The sequence below is a fragment of the Lotus japonicus genome, chromosome 1 (genome assembly GCF_012489685.1).
Source record: "Lotus japonicus ecotype B-129 chromosome 1, LjGifu_v1.2".
NCBI lineage: Eukaryota > Viridiplantae > Streptophyta > Magnoliopsida > Fabales > Fabaceae > Lotus > Lotus japonicus.
Window position 1 is genome coordinate 133937126 of NC_080041.1, and position 21363 is coordinate 133958488.

The window sequence follows — 21363 nt, forward strand, 5'->3', positions numbered from 1 at the left end:
ACATCTGCAAAATCACTTCATAACTAGGGTGAAAAGAGTAAAGTTTCATTCACACCTCACTAAAAAGTCAGGATATTAAGGTCGGTCAAAACTAGCTCAGTAATAGATTTTGATTGCTATGAGATAGTAGTAACTTCATATTACTAAACATTCAACCAACAAAGGCAATACTCTATTTGAGGATTACATTAAATTGTCAATTTTCAAGTTTTATATGAAATTAAAAAAATTGAGCAAACGAAAATTAATTTGACAATGATTTTGGCATAATTTTTCAATTTGTAAAAGGTTTATTGATTATAATTTTTTTAATTTTAAATGTGTAGTCATCCATTTTTTTTTTGTACAATCTATCATGACATTACTCTAATTATTTGGAATCTTTTAACATTGCCAATGATACTTTTTGCTAGGTTTAAAGCCATGAAGAAAAATGTCTTAGCTTGAAGCTGTGCACCACTCCCGGCTTGAGGCGACGCAAGATGAAAAATCGAGAAAGAGTCATAATATAAAGCTAAATCAAGGATACTCAATAGAGAGAATAAGGTTGAGGCCTTAATTTGAAGCTAAGCAAGCATGGAGGCAGGCTAGAAGAGAAAAGGACAACATAAAATTCCTTCAACAATGAAAAATATATTCAATAGAGTGCGTCATATAGTATTAACCTTGAATGATCATTGAATGCATTAAGCGACTAAACCAAAAGCATATATATAACTTCTCCTATCAACTGTGGTTACGATGCCTTAAATCTTACCAGCCTCAGCCTTAGTTAGGAGAATCAAATGGCCCCCTAATGAAATGTAAGATAGAGTACAAGCAGAAATATAATTCCTAAGGATCAAGTCTATGTTGGTTTTGGACAAACATGATTTCACATGACTCAAAGACATCAACGGAGAAACTATAACTTGCCACAATAAGTTCATCGTGGATCGAAAAGAAGCAAGATTGTCATGTTGAGTTCAACGTATATCCACGTTGTGTTCAACAAAAATCCAAATGCACATAAAATCAACTTATCTAGTTTCAACATCTATCATTGCATTACTATAAAATGCATTCATATACCTTATCAGAAACTGAACTGAGGATATAACAAATTCTCAAAGAACTTCCACTTAATAGTATATACTTTAAAGTTTAAAGAAAAAAATTTATAGGAATATCAGCTATTCTGCTCAATGCAGCGCTTGGCACCCTCCAAAGTATTTTTCAGCAACATTGTGACTGTCATTGGACCTACACCCCCAGGAACAGGAGTAATATACCCAGCAACTTTAGATGCTTCTTCAAAATCTACATCTCCAACAAGCCTATAACCTGACTTCTTAGTTGGGTCATCAACAGCATTTGTGCCAACATCTATGACTGCAGCTCCAGGTTTGATCCAGCTTCCCTTGATCTAAAACAGTAAAAAAAAAAAAAATCACTGTGCATAAAGTGAGCTCTGAATAGGGAAGACAATTAGCCATAGGCCCATAGCTACTAGATGGATTACAACAAGGCCCTGTGGACCACAAAATTTTCCAGAGTTTTCAGGTTTTTGTTTGTTCAGATAGATATCCTATGTCTACACCAATGAGATGAAAGGAAGATCAATTTTAAGTTTGAAAGATGCTACTTAAACAGTATCAGTTACATCTGACAGCTGCTGTACCTCCTAACATATTCACAAGTGTACAAGGAAGGGGGATTGCAAGAGATAAGCTTTCAGTAAATTAATTCTCAATGGATCCAAAATATGCTTCATGATATCCATGACATTTTAGACTAAGAACCAACAAATTCTAAAAGCTAAAATTCAAAACTAGACAAGAACTGCACAAAGACTTAGAATAGAGATGAAGGTAAATTAAAATATGTTTTGCTAGTTACCATCATTGGCTGTCCTGCTGCTGCAATAACAATATCTGCTTCGCGTATGATACTTTCTGGTTGACTTGTGTGTGAATGGACAATGGTAACTGTAGCATCTTCTTTCAAAAGCAGCAATGAAGCTGGTAATCCAACTATGTTGCTTCTACCAACTACAACTGCCTTCTTTCCCTTTATACTTACACCACTTCGTGATAATAGTTCAATACATGCCTGCATACAAGTAGCCAATGTAAATAAGCTACTCGTGATTTTGGGAAAGTGTTTCAAAAGCTAAATTGTAACTACACATTCTTGATCAGCAAGAGCCATTTAAATAAATAAAAAATCAAAACTTCTACTATAATTATGACCAATGAAGAATATCTCCGACAAAATTGTTCTAAATGATCGTATCTTATAGTGCTTTCTGTAAGGCTCTTTTTTTACCTTGAATTCAACTCTTATATTTGATGGAATTCAAATATTTCTTCAATAAATCACTCTTACAATCTCTCCAAAACAATATAGGGTAAAAACATTACATCAAACACCAATTCCTCAGCTGAAGCTACCTCATAAGTTAAAATTATACCTTATAGTCTTATACCACACCAAATTTCAGTCAATAGAAGGACCACCTTAATGAAGATTGAAAACTACACATCAACAACAGGTTAGTTTGTCTAAAAAAGTAACAGATTACTTTAGTAGATTTGTTGCATTTTTCCCCCCTTCTAATTTAATTAGTCCAAACTCCAAACTCATCTTTCTCAACAGTTTATAAGAAAAACACCTTTAGATTGAACTAAAATAGTAAAAAAATAAAATAAAATAGGAAACAGAATCTATTAAACTATTAACATGATTGAGTTTACTGTAAAATGAAACATTCAGATTAAAGAGAAATTTGCCTTGGGTGTACAGGGAAGGAACAGGGGATCTCTGCCTTTCATTGCAAGCTTGCCAATGTTCAAAGGATGAAAGCCATCTACATCCTTCTCAAGGCTGATTTCAGTGAGAACTTTATCTTCATTTATGTGCTTAGGCAATGGAAGTTGAACCAATATACCTGTTCATTCAACACAACACAACAAACCAATCCTTCAAAACAATGATTTGTTTATCCAAAAAGCTCAAAAATCAGTGTTGATGAACTGAACAAACCATGAACATCAGGGTTAGCATTCAATTCGTGGACCTGCTTGATGACTTCAGCTTCAGATGCTTGTTCAGGAAGGTCGATATCGAAGGATTTGATTCCCAATTCAGCACAAGCCTTTCTCTTCATTCCCACGTAGCTCTGAGAGTCCTTTCTGTTTCCTACTATCACCACTGCAAGCCCTGGAACCTGCAGCATCATCATCATCACTCGCTCAGAATCGAGAAACGAAAATCAACGAAGGGAAGGGAAAGGAGGATTGGTTACCTTGCCGTATTTCTGGGAGAGGAGGCGGACCTCGTCGGCGATTTCAGATCGGATGGTGTTGGCGACGGCTTTGCCGTCGATTACGGTGGCCATTTGATCGGTGACGCCGCTTGTGTCAGTTAAGATTCCGATATTCTTATCAGTTGTGCTCGTGGAATGGTCTCTGGTGTGGTGAGGTGAGGATGGAAAGTACAACTCCACTTGTCAATTTCTCCCTTAATTTAATTTTTTAAATGGGAATAATTTTGTTTTTTATGTCTTTGTAAATTTAATACATTTTTATTTAGGTTTTATGAGAATTTTATGATAGGTAGAGTTTGGTGGATTCTTGAACTTTCTGATGGGAGGTGGTGTTGACTTCTCAACTTGACTTTCGAGAGTTGTTTGTTTCAAAACGGATTACCTCAAGTTGTTTCAGAGGTGGAAGAAACTCCATGACAATTTATATTTAGTTATTGTTGTTGGAGATTGTCGTTTGTTTTCGAGTTTTTTATTATGTAAATCATATCTTAGTGAAATGACCCGTTTTAGAAAAAAAAAATAGTGCAAAAAAAAAAAAACATAGTAAGAGAAAGTAATAAAAAAAAAAGAAAAGGAAAATATATTAATAATTCTAGCCTACCCCTAAACCCACGCAGCCCTCACCCCAAATACCAATCCTAAATAAAAAAAGAGAACATAACAGAACCTATTAAAACTACCCACTACCACTGTTGTTTTCTAAAAACCCTTGTGTGACCATGTATTTCTCTCCCTCTTCGTTACTTTTCTGAAAAACAGCGCCCTTGCTATGCTCTTCTCTTCTTCCAACTCCGTTTTCGTCTTCACACAAACAACACTAGATCACACTATAATAATACATGGTTTTGAAGGAGGATTTTGGCATTCAAGCGGTTGGATAATTTTAGGAATTAGGGTTTGTGCTATGAGGAAGGAGAGGAGTATCAACTGCAGAATTGCTTTTTTGATTTCATAGAGGTATTCCCACAACCTATATATTTACAGAGTTGTATTATAGCATATGTTATAATTAAGTAGAAGTTTTGTACTTGCTCATGGGTAGTACGACATAAGATAATTAAGGCTAAAGGTTTGAAGTTAAATTTTGGTGACCAGATTCGTTGGCTAGCGGTTCGTTCGGTTGGCGTGGAGCTGTTGAGAGCGGTTCAATTGATTCGTCTTTGTTGTGAGTGGTTTTCAATTACTGTGACATAATTTTGTTTCTCTCTATAACTGTTAATTTAAGTTATTTTGATATATTACCTATTCATTTGAAAATTGGGGAAATATGTTTTTTTAAAGTTCTTGAGTACTTTCAAAGTGAATTTTATTAAGTCAATTTTGAGAATGTTTTATGAAGTTATATGAACTGAGAATTTACATTGATTTGATTTTGAAATTATGTGAAATTGAGATTGTGAACTTGAAAAGCTTTTATGAGCATTGAAAAATTGATGTTGAAAATGTTAATTTGAAAAGCTTTGATGAGCATTGGAAAGCTGATTTGAGACTGTTGATGAGACTTGATATGATTTGAGAAAACGGTTTTGGGGATTCTTGATAGAACCCCGTAGCTGTTAGCGGAGGTAACGGCCTAGGTGCACCTAGCTAGTTTTATTCCGGGAGGAGAGGGCTATCCGTTAGATGGAGCCGCCAGTGCACGGAAAGGGCTATCAACGAGATGTAGCTTCCCCCGATGAGATATGACATGATTCCGGGTGGAGAGGGCTATCCGTTAGATGGAGCCGCCTCTTGGGTAAGATAATCCTTAAGAGGAAAAGGACTATCAACGAGATGTAGCTTCCCCCGATGACACGATGTGACTTAAGAAAGGAAAGGGCTATCCGTTAGATGGAGCCGCCCCTATCGGAGAGGCCATCCCTTAGGAGGAGAGGGCTATCAACGAGATGGAGCCGCCTCATGGTTCTTCATGTGTGACCCTATGATTTAAATTATATTTCTGATTTCAAATGCTTTCATATGATTGATTGGATTTTATCAAGCTTCATTGAAATGATTATTATGAACTTGGCAAGTTGATGCTCTCTTATTTGAAATGGTTCTTATCAATTTTATTAATATTATATATATTGTTCACATTGAACTGATGATGAAAAACTCGTGCCTATTATGTTTCCCTTTCCTGTTCATGGTGGTTGATGACTGCTCACTAAGTCATTGTGACTTACCCCATTCACTATTTTCCCTCCACAGATTCACAGGCAACTAAGTAGTAAGCTGGTGTCAGATTCAGATCGTTCAATTTATCTTATTGGTAGGCCTCCTTTGGTTGGTGGCTCGATTGGTGTCTTGTAATTGTTTCTAGTTATCTGCAGCTATAGGGGGTCTTAGGTGTATTGATTCTGAATCGTTATCTATTATTTTATTTAAAAATGTACCGTAGTGATGAAATTGGAATTTGTGTTTTTATGGAATTTCTGGTTATGATGAAAACCAACTGACAGGTTTATTGTTTTGGAAATGTTGATATTGTAACGGAGGTTCTGTTGAACTATTATAAAATATAAAGAAACATGTGTATAGTTTGGAAAATGATTTTGTGAGATTGAGGCTTGCCAGACTAGGGTGTGAGTCTGTGCGCCGGTCACGACTTGAGATTTTGGGTCGTGACACTTAGTCACTGATTTTCTGGTTAGCAATGCTTTCACTTACTCTAATATAGTTTGAGTGGAAGAGATTTCATATCGAGGTTTTGCTTTTAGCGAACGTGAATGTATTGGGTTCTATGCCTATTTTTTCTTTCTTCTTAATCCAATGAGGTGTGATTTAAATAAATAAAAAAAAAAAACTCTTCCTAAGACACCCATAGTCATCTTCTTACTAATAATGCAATCTTCTAATACTAACAGGTTTTACCTACCGTGGGCCAGTCCCAAAACTGGTCCACGGTGGTCCAGTTTTACACACATCGTTGATTTAATAATTTTTAAATTTTAATGGTTGAGATTAATTAGAATTTAAAAAAATCATTTTAATAAATATATATTAAGTTACTAAAATACCCATATCACTTCTCCTCTGCCCACTCACACCATTATTTCCGGTGACATGTTCACTCCGGCGACCCACTATTATTTCCGACGGCACTCACCAGCACCGCCCCACCACAACTCCGACAGGAACCCTGCTCCTCGGTTCTTCCTTCTCTCCCTTCCCTCCCCCTCCACCGCCGCCCCACCCACTTGCCGGAGAAGCCATGGATTAAATCCTACCATCATAACAGAAACCCACCCCACACTCACCCCCAACCTCACCCAGAAACCCACCCCCACTCAGAAGCCCAGCCGCAACCCACCCCACCGTCACCGCTAACCCCACCGATCGAAAACCCATCGCACCCAGATCGCAACTCACCCCACCCTCACCCAAAAACCCACCCACCCTCACCCCAATCCAGAACCAAAGAGAAGATGAAGAAGAGGAAGAGGAGAAAGGGGGCGAGAAATCCTTCACCGTTTGAAGACGACACTGCAACAAGATTTAATAGTCTAAAGTGTGAGTTACCAGATCTGATGGAAGGAGAACCAGATCTGGAAATCCAGAGGGTGGAAGAACTTAGATCTGTTTGTGAATGGTGATGGTAGAAGGAGAAAAGAGGAAAAAATTGAGAATGGGAGGATATTTTTGTCTTATCACACAACAAATGAAACTGGTCCATGGTGGACCAGTTTTAAATTAACCCACCGTAAGGGCAGCCGCATAAACATTATGCTGCTTCTACTGTAGTTATTTTAAAATTACGAAGCTGCAAATTCAAATTTAATCAAGAAACTTAAAAACTAACATTAGTTGTGGAATTTGGAAAAGAGGTGCATTCGCAGAAGAAAAACACTCATTGGTTAAAGCCTAGATGGAACACATGAACAAAGCAGAGAAGAAGGCAAGTGGCTGTGGACTGTACTTTGTGCTAAATGCCTTTATATTCATACATGTTATGATCTTTCTTTGACTTAATAATTAGTCTTACAGTCATAATTATTCCATGGGACTATCAATATATTTTTCTGGTTAGGAGTGGATACTTTTTTTTATTGACTCTCATGATAAATGGATGATGGGGATCATAATTCATAAGGTTCCACTTCTTTTTACTATGTTCCTTTCCTTCTTGGTTAACATTAACAATGGTCCACTTGAACTGAATTGAATCAGGTTTTTGTTCAATTGATTTGATGCCCTTTCTGAAATCTCTCCAGCCAAAGTAAATTTTGCACAAATGAAATACCAAAAACATGGCTTTTAGCCAAAGCTAGCAAAAAAGAGAAGCACAAAAGGCTAGGGATTGAAGTCTATCTTTTTTCTTTGTTTTTGTGTGTCTACACACACGTTTAACCAACAAGAGAAATTGCTTTCCAAAAGATGTTTCAAGTATATCCCACATGAAGTAATTATCTACATATATTATTCACTCTTCAGTGACTCCTGAGCTGGGACTAGTTGGCCAGCTAGCTAACTTCAACTAGCATGCATGAGAAGTAGCAAAAAAACCATTTATCAGTATGTAACCCCAGTAGCAAAGATGAAAAGAGAAAAAGAAAAATTAGTACACAGAAATATACTTTACACATAAGATAGAGAGGAAAAGGGAGATTTCCTGTCCTACAAATTGCACAAAAGATGAGCTTTTAACAAGTTAAAAAAAGAAGCTAAAGAAGGACAAAGCATTGAAGGCCATCCACACCTTGCACTGTCCACATCATTTTCAACTAGTTAATTTCTATTTTTGTAGCTCATATTACAAATCTTAAACCCCACTTCCCCCGAATATTAGCACTAGTAAGTAATTAATACACTAAAACTATTAACTAGTACATACACATCATCCTCCACTAGGTAGTGTGTCACATAATCGAGCAAAATCCACCTTGGTATTCATCGTCATCATCATCACCATAGTGCTTGATTGGATCAGATGGTGGAGGAGGTGGAGGAAGTGGAGGGTATGCAGCAGAGTAAGCATGCATAGGCATCACCATAGGAGCACCAACAGAATAAGAAGCACTAGAAACAGGATATGATGTGTTATAGCTTAACCCATATGCTGGTGCTGGAGGTGGTGGAGGTGAATAGTACATGTGTGGATATGGATACACATGCTGAATTGGAGGGCCAGTAATAAGATCCTTGGGAGTGGCTACTATGCTTTGAGGGACTGGTGCATCAACTGTACTAATTTCTTTTCCTCCTCCATTATTAGGAGGAGCAGAACCACCGTTTTCCCCCTTGTTCTTCTTCTTCTTTTTCTTTTTCTTCTTTTTACCACCTTCACCGCCACCACCACTTCCACTAGCATCTCCACACACATCATCATCACAATGATCTGAATCCTCACCAGCAGCATCTATACAATCCTCATTGGAACCACCATCACCCACTGGTTCACTATTCTTTTGGTTTTCCTTCTCCTTATTTTTAGTGTCACCACCCTTGGATTTTTCAAGCTTCTTATCTTTCTTCTCAGCAGGCAATTCTGGCCAAAGCTCCACTGATTTCCCTGATCTTGTGAGCCTCCTAATGAGAGTCTCAGCATCCACGTTACCAGTGACAATAACCTTGTGCTGCCGAGGATCAATCTCTGTTGTGTAAACACCTATATTGGTGACAAACATGTGATTAAGATTTCTTTTGTTACAAATATAGAACTAGTTTCTTTACTTCTATGCGAAGACATGCATGATAAAGTTTGAAGTGGCGACATATTTAAAAGAAATAGATACCATGCATCATGAATGAGAAGAAAAAAAAAGGAAGATACCATCAATTCCCTGAAGAATTTTCTTGACTCTCTTTGTGCAGCCATCACAGTGGATCAAGACTTTCAAAACCCAAGTCTGTTGAATGAATAGAGTAATTACAAATGAGTGAAGTTGATCAGAAATAGTATTACTGAACAGATTGTGTGATATTTATGCAGATTTAGAGACCAGTGAAAAGTGTGGTTTGTTGATTACCTGGTACTTGAGAGTTTCTCCACGAGGAGCTTCTTCTTCAGCTGGCTTGGGTGCCATTTGGGAGAATGGTTGGTGTAAACCTTGAGGGAGTGGAAATTAAGGGATGAGGAAAGGTGATCTAAATGTGTTTGTTGGTTGCTAGTGGTTTTCAAGGGGTGGGGAAAACAAAAGGAGTGAGGTGAGTTAAATAAACAAAAAAAGTAATCATGCATATTGGTACACTTTATTTTTCTTTCATCCAATTTTCACCTCATTTCTTCTTTCTACCTATCTTCAACTTTTTCATCACATGAATAATTACATTTTTCACATATTATTTTCATCTGTGTAGACCCATTTAAATAGAGTACACACTCATCATTTTCCAATAAAAAGAAGGTATAAAAGCATTTGGGAGAAATCAAAACACTCTTTTTGGTGTGGATGCCACATCACCTTTAACATATCCTGATATCCCACAAAGCAGTCATCATTATGCTCATTACACATGAGCAAAGTCACGTGATTCACTCACGTGACCCAAAGCAGGATATTCAGTTAGCATGTGGTGTAATTATATATCCCCTAAGAAGGGTTTGATTTTTAACTTGCAAGCTGTAAAATCTCTAGTTCTGCAATATTTTTATTGCATGATGGACATGGTTAAGAAAGGACCTGATCACTTTCAATTTCAAATACTTTCTAAGTTTTTGGTTCCGTAGAATGTGATGTGGGTCTAAGTGGTTCTTTGAATCAACTTCAGTGGCATCTCATCTGTCATATTGATCTGATGGTTTTAAGGCCCTCATCACTTTTAAGTACATCAACTCGCTTTCTGGCCCCCATAGCAGAGCTCCCTGGAACCATGTGAATATGATGATGAACCATGCCCCATGGATCTATCATTTGGAGGTTTAAACAGTAATGAAGGGGTGCAACATAATAACCTCAGCTTACAAGGTCATAAAGCTTTGAACATTTCTTCAGGCTAAAGAAGGTTCAAAACCACAAGCCACAATATATTCTAGGAATGTGACAAAAAAAAAATTAATCTAGGAATATACTTGGTAAGACTCAAACTGCAGGACATGAGCTTTCTACAATATTCAAATAAACTTTCAACTATTACTATCTTCAACTTGTTTGGAATTATGACCACTCAGAGCATAAAAGCTAGTAATCACACTTCCTCCAAAAGGTTGAAATTTATATATAAATTAACAAGAAGGAAAATCTTCCCCTATATGAAGAATTGGCCACACAAAGCAAACGGTGCAAGATATTATACCACGAATCATGTTTAATGACAGAAGTTATGTATGTGTAATACTCTATAAAGGAAACAAATGAAAGATGTTCTGCTAATGCTTATGCCCTATTCAAAGTCACCACCAAATGGAGCAAAATATGTTAAAAGATGCAGAACACAAGCAAGTTTCCATCTCTATTTGGACTCACCATAGGGTAACTATGGGCTAGATCATGTCAGACACGTAATGAATTCACTACTCGGTAGTCAGTACTTGCCCATATCAAGAACAACATCAACAAATTGAAAACTATATGTAACTCAGAAACTCTACGCCCAAATCAACTATAGCCATCTTCTAATAAAAAAGGGCAGTACCAATAAAAGGAAAGAACAGGAGACGTAAAATTAAAAATAAGACTATGCTGCTTCTACTACAGTTATTTTAGAACTATGAAGCTGCAAATTCAAATTTAATCTTGAAACTTCAACAGTGGAATTAGTAGGGAATTTGGAAAAGAGATGCAGAAAAGTATTCATTTGATTTAAGCTTGATAGAATACATGAACAAATCAGAAGGCAAGTGCCTACGAACAGCAGTTCTTGCTAAATGCCTTTACACAAAGAACAACACCTGAGGTGATTGAAGCAAGAATGGTCAAGACTCCCTGCCTGGAAAGCCAAAACTCATTCCATGTCAAGGGACTTGTGACCTGAACCAAAACCTTCTGAAATTGTTGATCCAAGTCAGCCAATGAACCTGTGTTATCTATGACTATATCTGCTTTACTCTTCTTCACATCCAGTGGCATCTGGGCATTAACCCTGTTCCGACCATCCTCCTCACTAGACCTGTCTCTGGCCAAGAGTCTCTGAATCTGTGTTTCAGGATCAACCCACACAACAATAATGGGCTTCGTGAACTTGTCCATCTTAGCCTCAAACAACAAAGGAACATCAAGCACAATGACCTTATAACCTTTCATCCACAGCTTAAACACTTCCCAAAATATCCCATATGATATATAAGGAGCCAGCAACCTAAAACAAGATCAAAATTGAAACTTAGAAACAGAAAATACAATTTTGAGATGATCATGGTGATGATGCACATGGAGAAAAAGAAAAAATTGAATACCTGTTGAGAAATTGACGTTTATCGGGATCAGAGAAAACAATTTGGCCAAGTCTAGGCCTGTTAACCTCTCCATTGTCAAGTAGAATTTCATCCCCAAATGCTGCAACCACTTTTTTCCAGCCACCAGTCCCTTTCTTCAATGCATTCTGGAAATTTCAATAAAATCTTTGAACTTGAGAGGGTTTTGAACAAATCAAAAGGGAAACCTAAAAATTCACAGAGAGGGAAAGAAGGAGAAGGAACTTACACGAGCGACAACATCAGCATCGACGACGGGGATGCCATGAGACTTGAAGTGATTGGAAACGGTGCTCTTTCCAGAGGCGATTCCCCCGGTTAGTCCAACAATCCTCATTCCCCTTGATCAAACTACAAACACCAAGCTTCTCTTCTAACACAATCTTCCAGCTACCTTCTAGGAAATTCAATTACATCAATTAAATTCTTTAAATTTATGGAATCTATTGTTTGTATAGGATAATTGGATTTTCTTCAATAGCCAATAGGAAACGAACAAATAACGAAGCATAAAACATAGTGGCGGAGCCAGGATTTTTGTGGAGTCTGGGTAAGTAATTTCATAGTCTGAATCACAATGAAATTTTACCACATTAAGTATACCATCATGAGACAACACATCAACAAACCTAAGTCTTAATCCTACATGATGTCAAAGAAAACTGAACGGTATTCAGTACTATAATTTTTATAACTATACAACATAAAATTACCAAATTCTTTAGCAATTTTTCATTTAAACACAAACCAGAAAAGAACTAGTAGCTACACCAATTCACCCTACAACTTTAACCTTACGTTTGATTATAAATTTAAGGCGAAGACAGAAACAATATTATGATCGCACCACAAGTTAACATAATCAAAACAATTTTTTGTTCCAATAACTCAGAAATTACAAGCTTGACTGATGTAGTTTCAAATTTTTCTGGGCAACATGAGCACAAGTCCTTCCACTATTTACCTCATCAAATCACCATGTAAAAGAGTTACAAATTTTTTATTACAGCCCCTCAAATCAAAGATTAACTTACACTAACAGAGCACTGAGAATTCCATTCACATGCAAGAGCTTAGAGTGCGCGCGCAACTTCAAGTCACATAACACTTAACAATACATCAAGGGCTTTTTAATCATTAACATCCAAATACACTTTACATAAAAGATTAATTTATAAACAATATTAGGGATGGGATATTAGGCTATCAGAATGGCAATTCACTTACCTTCAAATAATGAGAATATGAAGAAGAAATAAAACAATTAGAAATGTTAAAAAATCAAAAAGTAGACAAGTGAAACTGGAAATGCTGAGGAATAGAAGCAGGCAGCAGAGTGAAAAACAGGGGTGAACTACAGTCTACAGGGAATCTGATTGAAGTACATAAGAATACAAAGAGAAGCAATTGAAAACAGGGGATATAAGCAAATCGATAAATCCCCAAATCAGTTAGTTTCTAAGTTATTACCTAATCACGAAGGAGGGAACGAGGATTTGAAGCCAACGCCCTGGGAAGGGATTCCGGCCGTGCGAGCGACACTGCACCGTCCTATCCTCCCTCCGTGCCAGGTCTGGTCGAGGGAGAAAGAGAAAGAGAAAGAGAACGAGAACGAGAACGAGAGAGAAGCTGCAACGACAGAACGAGAACGAAAATAATCGGTCTTCAGTATTTTGTCATCGTTAAATACATTGGCTGTGTAATAAGGATATAAAATATTTTCAAGGATACAAGCGCATCTGGTGTAGTGGTATCATAGTACCCTCCCACGGTTCGATTCCCTGGATGCGCATGTTTTTGCTTTTTCATGTTAATTTTTAAAGACTTAAAAGCGTTTCCGGATTAAAGACAAATGGGCGAGATATGTGAATGTGGAGTTAGTTTTTTGGCTTAATTGCACTTTTGGTCCCCCAACTATTGCCTTCCTGCGAAAATCGTCCCCAAACTTCAAAATTAGCAAAACCCAAGTATTGATTGGTTCTTCATCTTTTTCAAACTTCTTCATCATTAAATCTTATAAAACCCAGAATCTTCATCTTCATAAAACAAAACCCATAATTTTTTTTTATAAAAAAATCTACAAATCCATGTTCCTCCACTTCAAAAATCCCTCTTCCCCTTCTCTCTTCTCCACCACATCCTCTTCTTGCTCCCTCACCTTTCCTCATTCCTCACTTGTTTTCAACCACCGCTTCTATTTTCTTCATCCTTCCCAAGCTTTTTCCTTTCTCCATCGTTGTTTCTGTGCAAGAGACCCACTTCCTGTATCATCAACCAAACCCACACCGTGAACCATCATTGAAGCCTCTGCCAAGCCGTGAACCATCATCGAGACCCACTCCTTCCTTCACCCCCACCTCTATTTGATGAAATCATCAACCCAAATCGCCCATCCCCCACAAAACCCAAATCGACGCCGCTTCTCACGGCAGTAGAACATGGAGCTGGAATTTGGGGCCTGTGGCTATGGTTTAGGGTTTGGTGTTTGAGGTTCCTGGTTTGAAGTCTTGGTCATTTTAGTTCCTGGTTTTGCTGTGAATGTTGGTTTGGAGATGGAAGAGGGAAGGGATCTTTGTGAATTTTGGGTTTGATTCTCTTTTGGGAGTGTTTGCTGGGAGAAATTTGGATTTCGTAATTGATTTGAATGTTGGGATCGGTGGGGTTGAGAAGAACAGAGTGTGGTGGCGTGAAAGTTGTGGTGGTGCAGTGGTTGAGTGGTGGTAGTGTGGTGGTTGAGTGGGAAGAAGAAGAATAAGAAGAAGAAGAGAGTGGGGCTGAGAAAGGGAAGAGAACGATGAAGGTGAGATGTTAGGTTGGTATTTCTGGATTTCAATTAAAATACTATTTTTTTTCTCAATTTTAATTTTTCTTTATTTTTTAATTCATTTTTAACGGAATATTCTGTTAGTTTTTAGACGGAAGTTAACGGAAAACCAATTTGGCAACCGGGTGTAAACTTCAGGGACGTGTTTTGCTAATTTTGAAGTTTGAGGACGATTTTCGCAGGAAGGCAATAGTTGGGGGACCAAAAGTGCAATTAAGCCTAGTTTTTTTAGGCTTAAATAACCTTTTGGTCCTTAAAATTGTAAAGTGAATCAAATTGAGTCTCTGGAAAAATTTCGCATCAAAATGGGTCCCTAAAATATTTTTTTTAATCAAATTAAGTCATTTTACTCAATTTTGACCAATCAACGGTCCAGTGACAAGCCTAGTCAGCTGAGGATGACCACGTGGAATTTTTCACATTAATTTTAGTCCCTTGAAAAATGTTTTAATCAATTTTAGTCCTTGTTCTTTTACCTTGAAAAATATTTTTTTGTTGCCTTTGATTTTCTAGGTTTTGGAAGAATAAGATGAATATGATGAACATATAGTTTTTTTAGGGTTTTGAATTTCTAGGTTTAAGGATTTGAGTTATGGAGGAAGGGGAAGAAGGTGGAAGAGGAGGAAGATGAAGGTGGAAAAACAGAGACTAAAATTGATTAAAATATTTTTTACATGCTGGTTTGTGAGGGAGGGTTATAATGGTGTTTCTCTAATACCCAATTAGTGAATGCCAAATGTAAAATTGTGCCACGTCATTTTAACTTATATAAAATTTTTAATTTGGTCCTCCAACTATTTATATTTTGAATTTTATTATATGTTAAAACTACAATTATTTGGGGAAAATTTGTTAATCTAATTCTTCCTCCTTTCCTCCTTTGTTCATCTTCTTCTCTGACGTTGCTATGTTCCGTCTGCCTCTGCCTCTGCCGTGCCATCGTGCTTCATCCTGTCGTGTCATCAGCCCCAGCGTCACTTTATAAGAAGCCATGTCTCATTGAGGCAAATCATCGAACACCTTCTTTGCAAGGTTCTGTAAAGTAGTCTTGAGGCACACAAGCATCACTATTCACTACAAAGAGACTGAGGAGTGGATCAGAGCTACAATACTGAGTTATCCGGTAACAGCAAAGTGAAAGATGAGCGACAACGGCGTGGTAGGATATGGGCAACCCAACTGCTTAGTCTCCTCGCTCGGCAGCCACAACTTCAGCAGCTTGCGACCGATCGTGAAATCGCGATAGAGATGGAGGTGCGACGTCGAAGAAAAGATATCGGAGATCGAAGGAGTGAGATACAGGGAAAAACTCTTCGATCTCAATTCCTTGTAGCGTGCACAGGGACGACGACCATGGTGAAGCATCTTTGGCTTGGGTTCTTCGATCTACAATTCCTTGGACCGAACACGGGGACAGCGGCGGTGGTTCAACCCCTCCAGAAAAGGAACACGAACTGGAGAAACCTCGAACTGGTGAACAACAACGCGGCCCAGATAAGTGACGGAGTAGAAAGGAACGCGAGCAGGAGAGAACCGTGACGGCTGCTGGTGACGGCGGCGGCGGTGAAGGGTTGCTGTGTTCCAAACCCTTTTTGGCTAACTCTGAACCTTTTTTTTTTGACTTCTAAAGAGGAATTATAATTCTTAATTCTTTTTTTTAATTCTCAAATCTTATTTTAGGGTAAATTTCATTTGTTTAGTTTCCAAAATAAGTAAAAAGTATAAATAGTTGGGGAATAAAATGCAAAACTCAAAAGGTTTAGGACTCATATTTGGAACATAAAACTTGCTGGTCAAATTAATGACATGTCACTGTAGTACACTAGGCATCTTTTTATTGGTTATTAAGTGGGGGACATGGCTACTGTTTAAAACACAAACAGTATTTTTAAGCTTGCCCTAAAATTGATGTGAAAAAGTCTATGTGGCAATCTTCGGCTGACTAGGCTTGCCACTGGACCGTTGACCGGTCAAAATTGAGTCAAAAGACTTAATTATATTAAAAAAATAAATTTAGGAACCCAATTTGATGCGGAAATTTCACAGGGATTAGGTTTGATTTCCTTTCCAATTTCAAGGACCAAAAGAGTATTTAAGTCTTTTTTTTAAATGAATTAAAGTTACCTGTCACACACCTATACATTTACGTCATTAAATGAATGTCACATAAACACATTTCGTTAGTAGTTGTATGTTCCTTGTTTTTACACTCATAATTTTTTTTTAGTACAAAATATTAGAAAGTTAAAGAACACTAACAAAAAGGAAAAGAAAAAAGAACTAAACAAGAAGATTAAGACACAAAAGTGGAACTAAGATGGAAGGATGAAATTTTCATATTTGCCAAGGAGTTGCGTCTCTAGACCTCTGATGAGTCAAAGTATCTGCAACCAAATTGAGCTATCAAGAAACATGAGAATAAGCCAACCCAATCTCTATTCAACATGGTGCAAATGCTGATAATTTTCTCTCTCCAGCAGTAGCTATGAACGTTTGTATCGTCAGTAAGAACATTCACTGCTTCCCCGACTAGCAAACACAGTGACAACATTAGAATGCCCCAATTACCAAGCATTATCTAAGATCAAACTCCATAGTCAGCAATTATGTAAGAAACGAATCTCTCTCACATAAACTGCTTGAAAAACTTGAAATTCATCTCTCATCCATATTAGAAAATCCCCTCTAGTGGAATGACTTGATTTTCTCACATCATGGATTTAAAAAATCAAAATTGATTATTTTTAAGCAGACGATCTAAATCACTTAATCGGAATAGACAAATGAGGTAATTAAAGTGCAATTCAGCCTTTTCTTTGAAATATATAATAACCAAATCTCTCTTATGGGTTACTAGTACCATATTCTCTTGTCCGCGATTTCTCCCTTCTTCCTTCAAATACTATTTCCTATTGGCTTTTCACCTTGTTTCAGACCCCAATTCCTCTAGTAACGTTCTGGAGAATTGTTGTATATGATTTCCAAGTGTTGTAGCATTGATGAACCTTCCACAACATTACCATTCTGTTCTGTTTTGACTTTCGATTACACTCTCAGAATGAGTGGTTTCTCTGATAGAGCTGTGACTCTGCTCAAAGATTTCTGCCATTCTCGGCTTCACGTTCAGCAGATTCAAGCCCAACTTATCCTCCATAACCTCCAATCAAACCCCACCATCGCTCACCACTTCATCACCGTATGCCAGTCTCACAACCTCCTCAACTCCGCTCTGCTTCTCTTCACCCTCTTCGTCCCCAGACCCCACGTTTTCATCTTCAACTCCCTCATCAGAGCTTTCTCCCACTCCCACCACCACCACAACTCCCTCACCCCACTCTCCATCTTCGCCCACATGCACCGCAACACCATCCTCCCCAACCACTACACCTTCCCTTTCCTCTTCAAGTCCCTCTCCGCCCCCTGCCACTTCGCTCAGGCGCAATCCGTCCATGCCCACGTCCTCAAACTCGGCCACCTCCACGATATCTACGTCCACAACTCCCTCTTGGGAGTCTACGCTGCTTCACCCCGCCTCCTCTCACTCTGTCGCCAACTGTTCGATGAAATGACTCACAGAGATGTCGTGTCGTGGACTGTTATGATCATGGGTTTTCGCAATGCTGGCAAGTTTGATGACGCGCTGCTCGCGTTTGAGCAGATGCAGTACGCGGGTGTGGCGCCTAACAGGGTCACCATGGTGAATGCTCTGGCCGCTTGTGCGGATTCTGGCGCGGTTGAAATGGGCGCTTGGATACATGATTTCATAAGGAGGAATGGGTGGGAGCTTGATGTGGTGTTGGGGACGGCTTTGATTGACATGTATGCGAAATGCGGGAGAGTGGAAGAGGGGGTGAGAGTTTTCAGCAGTGTGAAGGAGAAGAATGTGTTTACTTGGAATGCTGTTATTAAAGGGCTAGCTTTGGCTAAGAGCGGGGAAGAGGCAATTCGGTTGTTTAATAGAATGGAGCAGGATGGGGTTAGAGCTGATGAAGTGACTTTGCTTGCTGTTCTTTCTGCTTGCAATCACTCTGGTTTGGTGGATATGGGAAGACAGATTTTTGGTTTCTTGGTTGAGGGAAAGTATGGGTTTATTCCTAATGTCAAACACTATGCTTGTATGGTTGATCTCTTAGCTCGTTCTGGGAGTTTGAGAGAGGCATTTGAGGTCATGAGATGTATGCCTTTTGACCCAACCAAAGCTATGTGGGGGTCACTGTTGGTTAGTTCCAAATCTCAAGGTGACTTGGAGTTCAGCGAGTTCGTAGCTAGAAAACTGGTTGAGTTGGAGCCAGCGAACAGTGCTTATTATGTTCATCTGTCGAATCTGTATGCAGAGATGGGAAGATGGGATGATGTTGAGAAAGTGAGGGGAATGATGAAAGACAGACAATTGACAAAGGATTTGGGGTGTAGTTCTGTGGAGGTTGAAGAACAGGGGCACACTAGCCAAGTTTTGCTATAGTGTCTCAGCATTTTCATGCAACTTTAACACTATGTTTGGTATCAGAGACTAGACTTTGAAGAGAGAGATGTCCAAGAGAGAACATGACAAGAAAAAAGGATTCTACCTCCGTTTGGTTCAATTTACCGTAGCGAAGAGAGAACTAGCACATGTTAGAAAATACTTTTTTTTGGGCTTCGGCCCGTCAAATTATCAAAAAAAAAACGACACTTTTTGGGCTCTGCTTAAAAATTGAAGAGATGAGAAGAGGCTTGACAACTTTGTTTTTTTTTCCTTATTTATCCCTGTAAAGTGGTTCTTTAAATTGTCAGTATCTAAGATACAAGTTTCTTTTGAAAAAAAATATTTTTTTCTTTATCTAATAATTATTATCCACCTCATTATTTCTCATCTCTCTTTCCTTTATCTCTATTATACCAAACAACCTCTAAATCTACTCTATTTCTCACATATTTCTCTCTACTCTCTCTTCTCTCTTCTCTACTCTCTCTTCTCTACCAAACAGAGCATTAAGTTTAGATGTAAGTTGTCAATATGAGTTGCAACACGCGGGCCAGCCCAACGGGTTGGCTAAATGAGCCGGGTTGAGTTGACTAATTTCAACTTGGATAGAATATGAGTCAATGCAACTCAACCCATTTACCCCCGCGGGTTAAACGAGCCAGCCCGCGGGTCAGAATAATTTTTTATTTTTATTTTTAAATTGTTCTTGGACAGTGAGCACATTGACATATTTGTTTAAAAACCTTATTTGTTAGTATTGTTATTAAACTACGTTGAACTATGATAGATTTGGAGCGGTTGTGTTGATATCGTTACTAATTACTATTGTAAAACTATGTTAGATTTGAATTTGAACTTAAATTTAGATATGCATAAAGTGAATAGTGAATGACGTTGTTATATTGTTTACCTTTAATCTTAGATTGATTGATGAACTTTTATAAGTAGCTTTTTATAATAATTTTTTTAAAACATTTTCAAGATTTTATCCACTTCTTTTCTCAATTTTATTTTCTTAGTTTCGAGTTAGTTTTGCATAGGAAATAGGGAAAATTCATAGTTATTGTTTCCAGCAAAATAGGAAATGAAGTAAAAATAAGGTGATAATTACAAATGTAATTAGAAAATAAATAGGGATGTTGAAGAAAAAAAATCGAAGCATGAATCTACAATAACCATAATTCCATGGGATCTGCTAATTGTTGTATAAAAGTGGTGCACATTAGGGGATAAATGCACATTTTTAAATATTAGGGTCTAAATTGTACATGAGTAAATTTAGGGTAGTAGTTTGCATTTATCCCTAATCAAAAAGAGCATATAGATTCCTTGATGGTCGTGGAGTTGTGTATGTAATGTTTGTATTCTAGGTTCAGAATGAATGATACACATAAAATGTCAAGGAACTCTAGATCAAAACACATAAAATGAAGTGATTAGTAGGGAAACTCTAGATGATAATCTAAACAAAACACATCAAAAAATGAAATGAATAGTATGAAGATAGAAAACAAACACTCAAGTTCAAAACACACAAATCAGAAAATGAGTTTCGGGACTTGGTTGAGAATCCAAGTAAATGATAACCCTATCGCCTCAAAGTTAAGGTTTCTCGCTCTCCATGTCAAAAACAAAAACAAGAGAAACGATTCTTGCAAAAACAAGCAATCTGAAAATTAAAACAAAACAAAGATGAATTAACTAATAAATAAGTTAGACTACACACCAAAATAAAAAAAGTAAAGTAATATTAACCAAACAAAAAAGCAACACCAAAAGACTCAAGACAATGAAAATATGAAAAACACTAGAAGAGGGTCTTTAGCTTTTAGATATTTCTCTCTAAGATTAAGGATAATCTTTTCGAACTAAAGATCACGGGGTGCAAGAGATAAGGGAAAGAGTAAAGCACACAATGATGTCATCAAACCAAACTCCTTTGTAAACATTGTCCATTCTAACCTCAACATGTTACCCCACGCTAAGCATATCCTAGATGCCAACTTCATCAGCCTCCATAACAACTTTTCTAGCAAGTTGAAGTGAATCAAAGAAGAAGAAGAAAGGAGCGGCAAAGCGGAGGCGGATGACAGCGCATGTAACATGTTTAGCTTCTTTATTAGTTAATTCATTTTTGCTTTGTTTTAATTTTCAGATTGCTTGTTTTTGCAAGAATCATTTATCTTGTTTTTGTTTTTGACATGGAGAGCGAGAAACCCTAACTTTGAGGCGATAGGGTTAACATCTACTTGGATTCTCAACCAAGTCCCTAAACTCATTTTCTGATGTGTATGTTTTCTATATTCATATTATTCATTTCATTTTTTGATGTGCTTTGTTTAGATTATCAGCTTGAGTTGCCCTACTAATCACTTCATTTTATGTGTTTTGATCAAGAGTTTCGTTTTCTGTTTTTTCTGACGTGATTTGTT

At 37.6% G+C, this 21363-nt stretch overlaps 4 protein-coding genes and 1 long non-coding RNA gene across 6 annotated transcripts; 2 read left to right on the forward strand and 3 right to left on the reverse strand.

Moving 5' to 3' along the window:
- Nucleotides 1-883: 883 nt before the first annotated feature.
- Nucleotides 884-3487, reverse strand: LOC130731122 (bifunctional protein FolD 2). Its single transcript, XM_057583312.1, has 5 exons — nt 3287-3487; nt 3025-3208; nt 2772-2929; nt 1879-2091; nt 884-1405 (listed from the first exon to the last, which is right to left on the reverse strand). Exons 1-5 carry the CDS (start codon nt 3377-3379, stop codon nt 1169-1171), a joined length of 885 nt encoding a protein of 294 aa, XP_057439295.1. The 5' UTR covers nt 3380-3487; the 3' UTR covers nt 884-1168.
- A 462-nt stretch (nt 3488-3949) lies between these two features.
- Nucleotides 3950-5839, forward strand: LOC130731123 (uncharacterized). The gene is made up of 3 exons (XR_009016575.1): nt 3950-4264; nt 4403-4472; nt 5501-5839. It is a non-coding gene; the product is annotated as an uncharacterized LOC130731123 (long non-coding RNA).
- A 1990-nt stretch (nt 5840-7829) lies between these two features.
- Nucleotides 7830-9517, reverse strand: LOC130731124 (heavy metal-associated isoprenylated plant protein 36-like). The gene is made up of 3 exons (XM_057583313.1): nt 9259-9517; nt 9063-9138; nt 7830-8897 (listed from the first exon to the last, which is right to left on the reverse strand). Exons 1-3 carry the CDS (start codon nt 9313-9315, stop codon nt 8149-8151), a joined length of 882 nt encoding a protein of 293 aa, XP_057439296.1. The 5' UTR covers nt 9316-9517; the 3' UTR covers nt 7830-8148.
- A 1441-nt stretch (nt 9518-10958) lies between these two features.
- LOC130731126 (dephospho-CoA kinase) lies at nt 10959-13441 on the reverse strand. 2 transcript variants are annotated; one of them, XM_057583315.1, is made up of 4 exons: nt 13113-13441; nt 11872-12036; nt 11625-11770; nt 10959-11527 (listed from the first exon to the last, which is right to left on the reverse strand). In XM_057583315.1, the coding sequence occupies exons 2-4, from the start codon at nt 11977-11979 to the stop codon at nt 11074-11076; spliced, it is 708 nt and encodes a 235-aa protein (XP_057439298.1). In that variant the 5' UTR covers nt 11980-12036; nt 13113-13441; the 3' UTR covers nt 10959-11073. The 2 variants fall into 2 exon arrangements, with proteins under 2 accessions (XP_057439298.1, XP_057439297.1); XM_057583314.1 differs by having other exon boundaries at nt 11872-12039.
- Nucleotides 13442-17333: 3892 nt separating this feature from the next.
- LOC130731127 (pentatricopeptide repeat-containing protein At5g43790-like) lies at nt 17334-19623 on the forward strand. The gene has a single exon (XM_057583316.1). It carries the CDS (start codon nt 17441-17443, stop codon nt 18926-18928), a length of 1488 nt encoding a protein of 495 aa, XP_057439299.1. The 5' UTR covers nt 17334-17440; the 3' UTR covers nt 18929-19623.
- The last annotated feature ends 1740 nt before the right edge of the window (nt 19624-21363 follow it).